Source organism: Alligator mississippiensis, chromosome 3 (genome assembly GCF_030867095.1).
Source record: "Alligator mississippiensis isolate rAllMis1 chromosome 3, rAllMis1, whole genome shotgun sequence".
Taxonomy (NCBI): Eukaryota; Metazoa; Chordata; order Crocodylia; family Alligatoridae; genus Alligator; species Alligator mississippiensis.
Genome location: NC_081826.1, coordinates 404,788 through 419,344, shown reverse-complemented (window position 1 = coordinate 419,344; position 14,557 = coordinate 404,788). Strand labels below are relative to the sequence as shown.

Below are 14,557 nucleotides of genomic sequence, written 5' to 3'. Positions count from 1 at the left end.
GCCCTGCAGGAGGGGTCGTCATCCTAGGGAGGCTCCGGGCTCACGGCTTTAGGGATCGCGCGCTGAGCTCGACTGACCTTGCCGAGGCCCTGCAGCCAGCGGGGTCTGCCGGGGCTCAGCCACCCGTCGCACACCGCCGGTGCTCGTGGAGTCCCCACACACCTCCCGGGGAAGCGTCGCCGGGGTCAGACACGCACCTGGCCGAGGGTGTCGGGTGAAGTGGGCCCTGGAGGAGAGTCCAGGGGATCGCAGCCCTCCACTCCTGTCCTGTCCTGTCCTCCCCTCCCTGCCTGCCTGCCCTGTCCGTCACTCCTGCTCTCAACCCAGCCCTGGTAATGAGGAGAGACCCCCGCCCCGCCTGCCTGGCCTAGCGCGTGAATGGAGTCGCTTCCTCTTTGCTGAGGACGTGCCCTGGCCCCTGCCTGACGGACGGGGCTGAGGGAGCTGGACGCTCACTGCCCTCTGCTCTTTTCCTTCCAGTCGCCTGATGCAGCCGATGGCCTCAGATACGTGGATGACGTGAACAGCTCGGGTGAGTTGCTGACCTGGAGCCAGGCGGTTTCCTGGGTGCCCGTGTGCCGGCTGCAGTGCTGGGGCAGCCCGGGACCCCCTGGACTCGCCCCGAGGAACCCCTGCTCCACAGTCTGAAGCAGGTTCCTCTTTCTGTCCCATCCAGACTGAACCCCCCCTCCACCTCCCAGCAGCACAGCATTGTGGGTAGGACTTTTCTGCATCATGGCTGCGTGACAACTAATCCCCGGGGAGCAGTGTGTTGTGAGCATGCCGGGCCGGTGCAAGGAGCCAGGCTCCAGGCCTCCACATCCATGGGCCAGAGCAGAGGTGCTGGTGCTGCGGCCCGGGCTGGGGCTGAGGCTGGGCTGGGCCGATGCTCTTGCCAGCACCAACCCCGCAGGGTCCTGCCTGGAGGGTCTTGCCCCTGTGCTCATGCTCGGACCCGTGCAGCACTGGGGCAGGAAGGGGTTTCCCCCTGCTCAGACTGGTGCAGACTGGGGGGTTTTGCCTTCCTCTGCAGCAGGGGCACGGCCTCGGCCTGGGCTCTCTGCAGGGCATTTTAACACCCCTTGCCCTGGTGGGAAACCGGCAGTCCTCATCCTCCTGCTTTACCAGAGGCAGGTTCAGGGCTCCCCCGACTCAGTGAAATGCCTTGCAGCTGTGCAGCAGCCGGGTTGACTGCAGGTTAAGGAACGGGCCAGACAAGGACGAGTCTGGGATGGTTTGGAGGGGGTGATCCTGCCTGGGGAAGGGGCTGCACTAGACGCGGCCTCTGGAGGGCCCTGCCAGCCCCGCTGTCGTGAGTCATTCGTTCCTGGGGCCAGCCGCAGGGGTCACCTCCTCAGGGCTGTGCAGAGGCTCCGCGCCCAGCCCTTGCTCTGGGCTAGATGACCAGACCGGACGTGACCCCAGAGCAGCAAGAGCCCCAGCCCACGCGGTGACGCAGGTCGTGCTGCCCAGGGGCACCCCAGGGCGTTGGTCTCCTCTGTCTGGGTGGTTCCCACTCAGGCACACGTGAGCTCTGCACCCACATCGCAGCCCGTGACTCGGTGCTCGTGGGGCTGCGCCTGCGCGTTTGCCCCAGGCACAAAGGCAGGAGTCCGGAGCGCCCCGTGCGTCCTGCCTGGCACTCAGCCGTGAGCCTCTGCTGGCTCCCCGCCCATGCCCGGGGCATCTCCTGCTCCCAGGAGCCTGTTTGTCATTGCTTCTCTTCAGCTTCATAAGAAGCAGCTTCTCTCCTCTCTTGTCCCACTACCTTGTGCCAGCAGCCCTGGGCCCCTGTGTTGGGCTGTTCCTTGTTCTTTGGGCAGGGAAGGGGACAGGGCACCAGCTTGGGGAGCGCTACTGCTCGTGGCTGGTTTCTTCCAGCACGTGTTGCTCCAGAGAGGCCCGGTGCCTGCACGTCCTCCTGGCGCCTCCTGCAAGAGGAGGCAGGGCCCTGAGGGCAGGCTGCTGGCGTGGAGCAGGGCTGTCTCTGCGTGCCGCCTGCTCCGTGCACAGGGACGCGCTTCCTGGGACCAGCAGGGAGGCAGGGCCCCCAGCCCCGGCACTGACCAGCTCCCCTTCATGCCAGCTGGGTGCAGCTGGGTGCTCGGCACTGAGCTGCAAACCCCCAGAGCTTGCTCCCAGGCGGGCTCTTGGCACCGTGCAGACACGAGATGCCAGAGAGGAGCCACAGCCATGTCTTGTGTTTCCATCGCCGGGGCCTGGCTGAGCTGAGCACTGGCTGCCCACGTCCAGGGAGACTCGAGCCCCCCTGGCAGGGAATGTTGTGGATGCCCACACTGGCCCGGCAGTGCACTAGTGCTTAGGGGCTTGTGCAAGCCCGTTGCACACGTTGTGGCCTAAGTACGACTCCAGCTTTGGCATCTCAGGTGCCTCGGTCCCTGCTGTTCTCACAGACTGAGATCTAGGTCCAAGCACTTCTGCTCCAGGGAGCCCCACCGTGCCTCTAGGCCACAAGCTGCCCCCCTGCCCCAGTCCCTGGCCCCTTGCTGAGATCTTTATTGCCTCCTACTCCTAGTACAGAAGATCCCCCCTACACCAGTGGTTCTCAACATCTTTTGTTCCAGGACCCATTTGTAAACATCGATGGCCAGTCCCGACCCGCTGCCCCCAGGCCCCCAGTGTATGGGGTGGTGGGGCGTGTGGGGCTTGCCCCAGGGCCCCTGCTTATTCCCCGCCACCACCACTCCAGCCCTATTAGGGAACTTCAGGGTCTCCCTCCCAACCTCTCGAGACCCTGCGTCCCTTCCCCTTGTCCCTGAAAGGGCCTAGTCCTGGCTGCAACCGTGAGTCCTCGCAGCGGGCAGGTGGGGAGAACAGTGCCCGATGCCCTGCTCGAGGCTGTCTCCCCTCCCCTGGTCTTGCTGCTGCCTGTGCTCATCATTGGGTGTCAGCCTGAGCTGTGATGTGCCTCTGACTCCATCAGCCTTCTCTGGAGGTCTTGCCCCTGTCCCCCGTTGAGGAGAGACCCCCAAGCTCCCTGGCTTGCCTCTCTCAGCGGACTTGGAAAATGCTTCCCACGTCCTTTGCTAGTCATGTCACCATTTGTGCCTCGGCCATCCTGGTCGCCCTGCAGAGGCTGCACCAGTCTCAGAGCCGCCCTTAGCGGCCAGTGGCTGCGAGCGTATGGGCGAGCTGTGTAGCCCCCCGGCGCTGGCGGCAGTCATCTCCACGCCGCCACCCCCCGCAAGAATGAGCTCGGCCATGGCTCCGTGGTGGGTCATGCAGTGCCCTGAGCCCAGTCCTTGCCCTCAGAGTTGCCCAGTCCCCCACGGGAGCAATGCCGCGGTACGTTGGGACCTGGTGCTGCAGGGAGGGACGGGCCCCACGGAGCTCAGCTCTGAGCTGGGCCAGGAGCAGGACTCCCTGCTCCCACGCATGCAGTAACAGCCTGGCCTTGGTGACGCACGGTAGGACCAACACTGCCACGGGCAGGGGCGGGCACCACTTCCCGGTTGAGCTTGGTGTTTGGGACGGGGCGGAGGACGGGGCGAGCTGCTGGTCTGTCCAGGACCCCAGAGGTCCCCTGGGGCATGGGACCATCTCCCACAGGCCCTGAGCAGCAGCAGCAGCAGCACCAGCCTTGCCCCTCCCCTGTGTCACCTGCAAGGCCAGTTTTGCTCTCGCCGCCACTAACACACGCACGTAACACGTGTGCATGCGCACATCTGTCTAACACCCTGACTCGGTTAGCCCTGCCCCTGGCTGGGAGCCCACCCCCGAGGCCACAGCAGCCCTCAACTGGGGCCCCTCAGCCAGGCACTTGGGCTGAGCCTGGGCTGCCCCTGCCCTTTGTCACAAGGTGCCTGGCGCAGGGCATCCTGCCCCTTCCCCTTGGGCTAGGGGGTCAGGATGGTGCAGGCCTGGAGCCAAACCCAGCCTCTCCCAGCCCCTATCCTGGCCGTGTTCAGCCCGTTTGCTGGAGCTCCTCCAGCTTGCATGGACCAAGTGCATGATGTGTGGGCCAGAGCGTGCAGGGCACAGCATGTGGGCAGGTGTGAGGCAAGGCCATGCGTGTGGCCAGGTGGCTACGACTGCAGCAGACGATGCTGTGCCACCCAAGCCCCTGTCCTGGCTCTGCTCAAGCGCCTTTCTGGAGCGCCCAGCCTGCCATGAGGCCTGGCATGGGGTGGGGGGTCAGCGAGGGCAGCTGGACTCGGGACTCCGGTCCATCCTGTGCCTCATCTCCCTGTCTCTGCTCAGTCCCCCAGGAGCAGGACGGGCAGCCAGAGGAAGAGGAGCTGTTAGTAACGCGTGACCCGTCGGCGCCCAACGCCTCCGCACTCGAAGATGTGGCTCTGTACAGCAGCAAGCGCAAACTGCGGCATGGCCGGCGCAGCCTGGAGGCTGCCGTCCCCACATAGAGCATCTGGCGCCCCTGAGCAATGGGACGGGCCGGCACCGGGCTCGCGACCTTCCTGGGCTCTGCCAACAGTGCTGGCCTGGGCCCCGCAGCTGCCCCCGGCGCGGGACGGGACCCAGGAGCCCGGCAGCAGCGTGGTTAACTGACTTCCTTGGAGGCTGTGAACGTCCCTTTGCTCTCGGCCCGCAGCGCGCTGGGGCACGGGCTGAACAAAGACAGCGCTGGAGGCGCGTGGCGCAGACGGGGCAGAAGGCAGTGGCAGTGTTAGCTGCCACCGTGCAGCGTGGGGGGTTGTGTGGGGTGGTTTGGGGGGCACTAGCTATTCTCCCCTGAGGAAGTTTTAACCGTGAATCCAGGGCTTGCATTGGGAGACGAAGCAGCAGGCAGCGCCAGCCTTTGCTCCTGTTAAGTTTTGCATAGTTGGCAAAAAACTCCGTCTCCCCGCCCTCCCCCCACGGACCTGTCACCGGGCCTGGGCGAGCTCGGCGCGGCCGACAGCACCGAGTGAAGCGCCGCCCTTGCAGCCTGTGCGCCCGAGGGGGAGTGTGGGTGCCTCTGCCCTCGGGACGCAGCTGCTCCATGTCACTTGCCTCTGTGAGCGCAGCGACCTGGTCCTCGCGCGCCCTCCGGCCTGTGCCCTTCTGGGCGGCAGCACCGTGCTGTGCAAACCTGCGTGCCACTGGGCTTTGTCTGGGGTGTGGGGCGTGTGTGACTGTGCCGTGGAGAGGCCGTGAGCAGCTGTAGCGAGGGGATAGTGTGTGCATGTGGCTGCAGTAAGGCAGCGTAGCGGGGGGCTAGGATGTGACAGATACGAAGCATAAAAGGACCAGCAGAAGATGAGGTTTGGGCTGGGGTGGAGGGGCTGGGGGGGCTAGGTAGGCAGTGGAAGGGCTGGGGTGAGGGAGGGTCTTGGGTGCAGCAGGAGGCCGAGTGGGGTGGGGGGGACAGCGGTGGCACAGCACGGGGCACTGCCCGTTAGCGCTGAAGTGAAGAGGGTGTGGGCGCCCTGACACCGAGCCCTGCAGGGAGCTCCAGGAGGTAACGGGGGCAGGCCTGGCCCGGGCACTGCAATAACTAGTGTGGCTGTGCTGGGTGCCAGCCCCAGGACCTGACCTTGTCACTGCACAGCAGGGCCGAGAAGAGGCTCGTCCATGCCCGGCCACGGGCAAGACACGGTGCCCAGCTTCCATCCTGGGACGAGGCGCTGTACAAAGCCAGCCCGAGCCAGAGACAGCTCCAGGGCTCCCCACACCGAGATGTCTCGCATTCACTGCCCTCTTCTGTGCTGAGCAGCCGCTCTCCACCCCTTGCCCCGCGCATGGCCGGGGGCCACAGGAGGTGCATGCTGCCGTGCTGCCCCGACAGCGATGAGACCGGGGCTGCATGACACAGGTGGCACGGGCATGGCAGGCACGTCTGTCTGCTTGTACATTTGCTGAATGACTGGATCCGGTTTCTTTTTGCCGAGACGCTCCCTTCACGCCAAAATCCAAGGGAGCGTTTGAACTGACTTTGTACCTTTACTTGTACAGGCCTTGGAAGGGGGAAATCTGATCATCTCAAATTGCAGCTGCGGCTGCTTCCGTCATCAGCAATTTGAGCTTTTCCTTTTTTCAACCTAATTTTAGCATTTGCTTTTTAAGACAAGCAGTTTTGGAAACAATCCTCAATTGGGTTTGGTGACTAATGTGTGATTCTCCTTTCCCCTGGGGGCCAGGTTCTGGGCTCCTCTCCCTCTCCCCTCTCCCGAGCGACTCCGAGGGAAAATTAGCGCATCAAGACTGTAACTAGTGAAATTTGTACAACCAAAGAAATCTATTTTGTGGTTCAAGGACAATAAAGTTTACTTTACATTTTAGTGCCTGCGTCCCGCGATGGAGGTGTGGCAGGCTGCAAACCCCAGGCTCTCCAGAGCATAGCGTGTGCAACTGGTGCGGCAGGGCACAAAAGAGACTGCTGCTGCAAGCTCCGTGCTGCCCTGGCCCCACTGCCTCTGTGTGCACAGGGACAGCGCACATCTGCCCTGTCCCCACCACCGCCACCCCTAGATCTGGGGGTTGCGGGTCCCGCCTGCCTCCCAGGAGTGCACATTGCCACTGGGAGCTGGCCCAGCCCGAGCCTGCAGCAGCGGGGAGCCGGCTCGTGCTCCTGCTGTAACAGCCGCTGCCTTCCAGTGCGGGCAGGGGCTGCAGACCTGGGTCCCTAGCCCCACCGCCCTGGCAGCTGGGGGCGGCCTCCAGCAGGTCTGGGGAGCAGGGGCGGGGGGGCGAGGGACACCAGCAGGGCTGTGTGGGGCATTTAATTTTAACCACTGATTGTGGCATTTTTATCAGAGAATTTGTGATTTTTTTTTTTATCATGGAAAACCAGGATCCCTGGACGTGAGGAGAGGCTGTGAAAACTGGGCTGATTTAGTCTGGAGAAGAGAAGACCGAGGGGGATTGAATAGCAGCTTCACCTCCCTGCCGGGGGGCTGCAAAGAGGGTGGAGCTGGGCTGGTCTCAGAGATGGCAGAACAAGCAGCAATGGGCTCAGGCTGCAGCAAGGGACGTTGAGGTTGAATATTAGGACAATCTCTCTCACGAGGAGGGTGGTGAAACACTGGAACAGGCTCCCCAGAGAGGGGGTGGAGTTGAAGACCGGGTAGACAAAGCCGTGGCTGGGATGATGTAGCTGGGGCTGGTCCTGCTTTGAGCAGGGGGGGGTTGGATTAGATGTGACCTCCTGAGATCCCTTCCAGCCCTGCTTTTCTGTGTGTCTGATCTTGGCAGGGGGAAGGGAGCGGGGCAGACAGCCCAGCTGGCTCCTGGACCTGGGGCAGGACAGCCAGGAAGCACTGGGATCAGCTGCTGCTGCAGCTCCATGGTGGGGGAGAGAAGGAAGCCCGGGACACGCAACAGTGCCAGCCTGCCTGTGCACCCAAACTCGCCTGTCCCTGTCCCCACTCCCCCTACCCCCAACACCACCTGGGGCCTTCAGCGCCCTGGCCAGGAGGTGACGGGGGGGGGGGGGGGGGGTGGACATGTGCATGATGGGATGCAGCACCTGGACACAGCCAGTGCTCAGACAGCTGCCCCTGCTTGCATACAGGCCAATGGCTTCACCCCCAAGAGCATAGGGGCCAGGCCCACAACGACGCCTGTGTAGCAAAGTGCCCCCCCCCCTCCACATGCACCACTGCCTGCCCCAGTGTCTTCAACACTGTGCAGCTGGTGCCACCTGCCCATGGTGCCCAAGGACCAGCACACCCATCAGTGCTTGAACCACTAGCATCTTGGTAGCCCTGGGTCTAGCCCCATCAGGACACAGCAGTGCTCTCCTGCCTGGCCTGTGCTCTCAGAGCCCTGTCACCACCCCAACACCCACCCAAGGCAGGTTTGGGGGAGGTGGACTCCCTGCCCCCCCCCCCCCAATGAAGAGTAGGACCGAGTGCCGCACCATTGGCGACATCATTTAAAAGCCCTGATTGTGCCTGAGCACATGAGCTGGCACGAGGCCACTCACCTACCTCACCCAGTGCTTGCCCTGCTCCAGTGCTCTGACCGTAGCCCTCCCTGGACAAATCCTGCAGAGGTTTGGTGCCAGGTCCCCTACTGCCCGTAGCGTGGCCAAGAGCTGCCAGAGCCACCCTCTGCCACTGGCAAAATTCAGTGGGGACTGTTTCATAGTAGCTCGGGTCAGGAGGGACCTGAACAGATCATCTCGCCTGACCCCTGCCACAGGCAGGAACAAATGCTGGGTTCACAAGACCCCAGACAGGTGATCGTCCAACCTCCTCTTCAATTTGCCCAAGGTAGGAGCAAGGACCACTTCCCTGAGAAGTTGGTTCCAGATTTTAGCCACCCTAAAATATTGCCTTCTGATCTCCAACCTAAACCTGTTCTCCATCAGCTCATGACCATCGTTCCTCGTCACCCAGGTGGTGCTGGGGAGAAAAGAGCTCTACCTGCTTGCTGTTGATCTCCCTGATGAGCTTGCAGGCAGACTGTTGGCTCGCAGTCTCACAGAGGCCAGGTGATAGGTAGCCAGGTCACAGCACGGGTGTTAAATGCAGGCTGGCACAAGCCCAGGTTTCAGCAAATGTTTATTAAGCACAGGGCAGGCTGGAGCTGTGCCTAACTGGCCATCCCAGTTACAAAACTGCAGCACAACCACCTCCTGGGTGAAAAGGCTGCTCCAAGGTCCACTCCCAGGGGCGGGGGGAGGTGGGAAAGCAGACAGGCAGCAATGAAGCTGGAAAAGGGCCACTAGCTTGAGGCCCCGGCGATGGGCCTGTCAGAACAGGGCAGAGCCTTCCAGCAGCGCGCCTGCACTTTCTCCAGCCTCTTGGCAGAGTGGAGCAGCACCAGGCGCAGCGCCCCGTCTCCCCTCCCCACCCTGCTGCCTGACAGCCATCCCTTGTAACCCTGCACCTCAGTGCCTTCCCGTACCCAGCGCACCCAGGCCCGCACACTGCCCTGCGAGATACACGCCTACACGGGGATGTGTTTTCTTCAACATGCTGTTGGTTTCCACGCCCCCCCGCGCCCCGTCCTTTGCTGGACGTGGCCCGTGCCTACCAGCTGCTCCGGGACAGCACGACCTGAATGGGCAGGAGCTGCTGCAGCAGCTCCTCAGGAGGGTGGTGACACTTGGTGACAACGAACAGTTTGAATTTCTTGGTCCGGGCCTCCTGGAACGCGGTGCGGGAATACTCGGGGCCGTCGGTCGCTCTGGCTAAGCACAGGTACCTGCAGGAGGCAGCGAGCAGTGCTGTAGGGAGCCAGGGTCCTGCAGCACACAGGCCCCGGATTGGGCCCTGGAGCCCTTCAACAGCATCCCCCTACGTCAGCCCATGCCACAGCGCTTGGCACTGGCAGAGCAGCTGCCTGTGCATCGACTACAGCAGTCCTGGCGCAACCCCGGGAGCCCATGTGCGCACGCCCAAGACCATGTCTTAGGCAGGCTGGATGGCTCAGGGACATGCAGTTAGGCCTCAACTGCTTGGCAATGAGTGCTGTGGGGCTGAGCCTCCGAGGGGGAGAGGCCTCTCTCCCATCCTGGATGGGTGCACCGCCCACTAGACTCGGGTGCAAAAGGAGGGCATCGCTGTAGGGAAGCTGTGTGTCAGCAGAGGAAGCTGTACTGACTCCTGGCTGGCGGCACCAGATCAGAAACAAGCTCTGTGGCCAGGGTCATCACGGGCGCACTTTGGGGGGCCCCAGAGCCGGGCAGAGTGGCTCCTCTGCATCCAGCCGCTCGCTACCCCACCCCTGCCACTGACACTGGCAGCAGCACAGCAGCTTCTTCGGGTGCGGGATCGGAGCAGGATGGGGCCCCGCCTGGGCTGATTTGCCCCGGGCCCCGCACCCTGCTTGGGTTGCCCGTCTGTGGCGCTAGGCTCGCAGGCCACATCAGGGAGCCACATGCACGAGGGACCCTCTGGGACAAGCACTCAGCTTGGCACAGCTGCTTCCCCGTGTCCCTTAGCCGCAGGACAGTCTCTGAGGGGGCTGGTGAGGCGCTGCTTCCCCGTCCTGTGCACAAGAGCTGGAGCCACAGCACCTGGGTCACTTGCAGGAGACGCCGAGAGCCTCAAAGCGAAGCCCCTTGGTGCCAGGGACAACTTAAAGGCGTTCCTGAGGGCAGCCCTGGAGAGCAACGCACAGCAGGCTGCACATGCTGTGGCTGCTTCAGAAAGGTTTTTTTCTGAATTAAATGACATGCAAGGCTCTGGCCCAGCAGCGCAAGCAGTGCCTGTTGGATGCAGCCTTTGCAATTGAGGCCCCGTGTATTTTTGCACTAGCAGAACATGGCCGCACACTGGGGAAGTGGTGGTTTTGATACTCGGGGGCACGGGAGCAGTTTGGGCCGAGGCCAACAGGAATACACGTCCGGTGGCAGTCTCTAGTAAAAAGAGAAGGCAAGGGCCCCCGGACACGAGGGCTTCAGTTGCACACAGCCATATCCAAAAGGCCACGTGTGCTTGGGGATGCATAAAGCGGCGGCACATCCCTTACACACAGGACAGGGGGCCTCTGGCTCCACACCAGGCACTGTCAGGGGCCAAGCCTGGGCCGGTGGAAATGACATCTCGCCTCCAGGCCTGAGGGAAGTGACCACTGCAGCAGCCCTCTGGCCGCTCCCTGGGGAAGGGCTGGAGGTGCCGCTACCTCACCTGTGCCTCTGTATCTAGATAGTGACAGCTGTCACAACGCCAGCGGGAGACAGGCCTCTGGGCTAGGGGTGCTAGCAGAGTAGGTGGGAGGGTCACCCACCACGCCTTTCGGCTGGGGAGGCGGTCTGGTTGGGGCCAGTAATCATTCTCCGCTGACAGGCGCAGGACTTCCTTCGCCGGTGGTTCCTACCTCTCGTTCTGCATTATCTGCCTGCTGAGAACTGCTTCGGCCAGGCCAGGCGCGATTCCCTCCAGCTGCCTCTTCACAGCATCGAACATGTTCACTTCCATCATGTCAAACACAACTGGCTTTCCGTACCTGGGGGGTGGGGGAGCGGCTGAACAGCGAGTACGTTTCAGAAGAGAGTCCAAGCCCCTCAGCCCAAGTTATCAATTATCACAGGAACTACAGGCCTCAGGCTTTACATGCATAAACTTCTGCTCACACTGCCAGGCAGAAGGATCCAGACTGCAGAGAGACGTGCTAGTTTACCTTGGAAAATGTGCTCCCGGCCTCCTTGCCTGACCTGGTTTCCAGGGTACAGGCTAAAACAAAGTTGGTTATTGGACTGGGACTCAGGAGCCTCGGCTAAGCTGCTGGCTCTGCCAGAAACTGTGCAACCTTAAGCACATCTCAACCACCGTATTCCAGCTTCCCGTTCAAACCCTGGGGATAATTATGCTCCTGTTCTCTCAGCCTTGCTCTGACTTGTACATTTAGACTGACAGTGCCACAGGGGCAAGGCTGCTGCTCTCTGCTTACATATTGCCACCCCAACAGGGCCACGATTGCTCCTGACACATGCACCCAGGACCACCTTAGGCACAGTGAGCCCCACATGCTCAATCAATGAGCGGGATCAATAAGAACACCACTTGTGCTCCAAGCGCCTTAATCCTCCTGCCAAGAGCCTCATGGTCACCTCTCATCTGCTCAGTTTCATTCCTGGCAGTAGCGCTGGTGCCTACATGGACAAGCAGGAAGGGGATAGCAGTCCAAAGCATGGGTGAGCTTTGGCAGTCTTTTTGTGACATCCTGAATTCAGGCTCCAAGCCCTAATGAATTTGTAGGTGGCCACAAGATCCCCTCAGCCTTCTCTTGAAGAGGCTGAAGAAGTCCAGGTCTCCCAGTCTCTCCTCATAGGGCCTGTCCGAGCGGCCCTCCTCTGGACCCTCTCGAGTCTATCAACATCCTTCTTGAAGTGCAGTGCCCAAAACTGGACGCAGTACTCCAACTGCGGTCTGACCAGTGCTGCATGGAGGGGAAGTATCGCCTCCTTGGATCTATTCGTTGTGCATCTGCTGACGCAGAATAAAGTGCGGTTAGCTTTGCTGATGATTTTGTCACGCTGACGACTCGTGTTCATCTTGGAGTCCACTATGACTCCAAGATCCGTCTCCTCTTCTGTGCTGCTGAGAGGGTCACTCCCCAGCCAGTCGGTGTGCTGGATATTTTTGCGTCCTAGGTGCAGCACCCTGCACTTGTCCTTGTTGTACTGTATCCTATTGTGTTCTGCCCACTCTTTTCTAACCAGTCCAGGTCTGCCTGCAATCGTTCCCTACCTCTGGAGTGTGCACTTTACCCCTCAATTTAGTATCGTCCACAAACTTGGGCAGAGTACACTTCACACCCACATCCAAGTCACTGATGAAGACATTGAAGAGTACAGGTCCAAGGACCGAGCCCTGCAGGACCCCATTGCCCACATCCTTCCAGGCTGATACCGACCTGTCTACTACCACTCTCTGGGTGCGACTGCTAAGCCAATTTGCCACCCACCGGACCATGCAAACATCTGTGTCACAGCCTCTTCATTTATTTATGAGAGTAGGATGAGATACCATATTGAAGGCCTTGCTGAAGTCCAAGAAAACAACATCCACCTTTACTTCTGTCTCTAAGCATTTTGTGACCCCGTCAAAGATTTCATAGACATTCGGGCTGGAAGGGATCTCGGAAGATCATCGAGTCCAGTCCAGCCCCCTGCCCCAGGGGCAGGAAGTCAGCTGGGGTCATAGGATCCCAGCAAGATAAACGTCCAAATGTCTCTTAAAGGAGTCCAGAGGAGGTGCTTGCACCACCTCTGGAGGCAGTCTGTTCCAGGCCTTGGGGGCTCGGACAGTAAAAAAGTCCTTCCTCATGTCCAGCCTGAAACAGTCTTGGAGGAGTTTGTGACCATTTGACCTTGTCATTGCTTGGGGTGCTCTGGTGAACAGGTGTTCCCCAGGTCCTGCTATATACCCCTTCTATACTTATAGGCAGCCACCAGGTTCCCCCTGAGCCTGAGCTTTTCTAGGCTGAAGAGTCCCAGGGCTCTCAGCCTCCCACCATAAGGCCCGTTTTCCTGCTCTCTGATCATGCACATGGCTCTCCTCTGGACTCTCTCAAGCTTCTCCACATCCTTTTAAAATTGTGGAGCCCAGAACTGGATGCAGTACTCCAGCTGCGGCCTCACCAAGGTCAAGTACAACAGGAGAATCACATCCTGGGATTTGCTTGAGAAGCACCTGTGGATGCAAACCAGAGTTTTGCTCACTTTACCAACTATGACATCATATTGGTGGCTCGTATTCATCTTGTGGTCAATCATGACCCCCAAGTCCCTTTCGGCCATGGTGCTAGCAAGCGTAGCACTGCCAGGCCTATAAGCATGCTGTGGGGTTTTTTCCCCCCCAAGGTGGAGTACCTTGCACTTGAACACCATTCTCAGATATCTCTGCCGACATCAAAAAACCATCCTACCACTACTGCCTTCTGAACCTGATGGAAGACAAACCCAAGCACCAGCTACCACTTACATAAAAGTACCTGGGTGGGGACAGGGGACAAGAAGCTGAACAGGAGCCAGCAGTGTGCCCTTGGTGCAAAGAAGGCTACCGGCATCCTGGGCTGCATCGGTAGGAGCATTGCCAGCAGATCGAGGGCAATGATTCTTCCCTCTATTCAGCACTGGGGAGGCCACGTCTGGAGTCCTGTGTCCAGTTGCGGGCCCCCCACTACAGAAAGGATGTGGACAACTTGGAGAGAGTCCAGCTGAGGGCAACAAAAATGGTTTGGGGCTGGGGGACAGGACTGGTGAGGAGAGGCTGGGGGAAACTGGGCTGATTGAGTCTGCAGAAGAGAAGACTGAGGGGGATTGAATAGCAGCCTTCAATCCCCTGCAGAGTGGCTCCAAAGAGGATGGAGCTGGGCTGTTCTCAATGGTGGCAGATGACAGAACAAGGAGCAATGCGCTCCAGCTGCAGCAAGGGAGGTTTAGGTTGGATATTAGAAAACACTCTCTCACAAGAAGGGTGGTGAGGCACTGGAACAGGTTACCCAGAGAGGTGGTGGACTCTCCATCCTCAGAGGTTTTTAAGGCCCGTGTGTTGGACTGAATTTAGGACCCAGCCCCTATATCTTTGTTCCAGGTGGGCACAACCCTCAGACCTACAACGACCTTTCTATTCAATAATAGGCACATTTATTGATACAGAGTGAAAACAAAAAAGCAACAATACAAACAATTCTATATCTACCAATCCTAGGGCTGTCGTCAGAGTCAAAGTGCATCTGGTCAGGATGCAGGCTCTACTCTGAGGCTCTCTCTCTCAGGTGTCAGCAGTCTGGAGGTGGGATGCTGAGGCCCACAGCCCTGCTCCAGTGGGGTGCATGAGATGGGCTGCTGGTATGCCCTCGATCCATGGTGGCCTCAGGGACCCTACCCGGGGAGTGGGGACAGTGACAGGGACCCCTCTCAGGGAGGAGGAGGAATGGGGAGGGACGAGACGAAGGAAGAGAAGGTGGGACAGCAAGAAGGGATAGGGAGGGACTCTTTGTTAATCTCAAATCTCTGCTTTTGTATTCTCCTTCCCCTTTGAGGACTCCTGATGACTCTTCATCCATGGCTATCTCTGGTTGGCTGTCTCTCTGTGGTCACACATCCATGTAGCCTTCTGGGCCTTCTCCTAATTTGGTCTGTTCCCCCCAGCCCCTAACAATCTATGAGCCTATACAATCGGGACTCAGCCCCCCACCC

At 60.2% G+C, this 14,557-nt stretch overlaps 2 protein-coding genes across 13 annotated transcripts in view; one reads left to right on the top strand and one right to left on the bottom strand.

Moving 5' to 3' along the window:
• The window catches only part of SCRIB (scribble planar cell polarity protein), a 119,517-nt gene extending 113,278 nt beyond the window's left edge, over nt 1-6,239 (top strand). For all 12 annotated transcript variants that reach the window (XM_059723582.1, XM_059723585.1, XM_059723580.1 and 9 more), the window contains 2 exons: nt 481-532; nt 4,222-6,239. In XM_059723582.1, coding sequence (XP_059579565.1) covers nt 481-532; nt 4,222-4,382 — 213 coding nt within the window. In that variant the 3' untranslated portion in view covers nt 4,383-6,239. The remainder of the gene's footprint in view (nt 1-480; nt 533-4,221) is intronic.
• Nucleotides 6,240-8,447: 2,208 nt separating this feature from the next.
• Nucleotides 8,448-14,557, bottom strand: part of IQANK1 (IQ motif and ankyrin repeat containing 1) — a 95,849-nt gene continuing 89,739 nt past the window's right edge. The window contains exons 14-15 of the mRNA XM_014602043.3: nt 10,729-10,857; nt 8,448-9,111 (exon numbers count right to left, since the gene is read on the bottom strand). Coding sequence (XP_014457529.2) covers nt 8,937-9,111; nt 10,729-10,857 — 304 coding nt within the window. The 3' untranslated portion in view covers nt 8,448-8,936. The remainder of the gene's footprint in view (nt 9,112-10,728; nt 10,858-14,557) is intronic.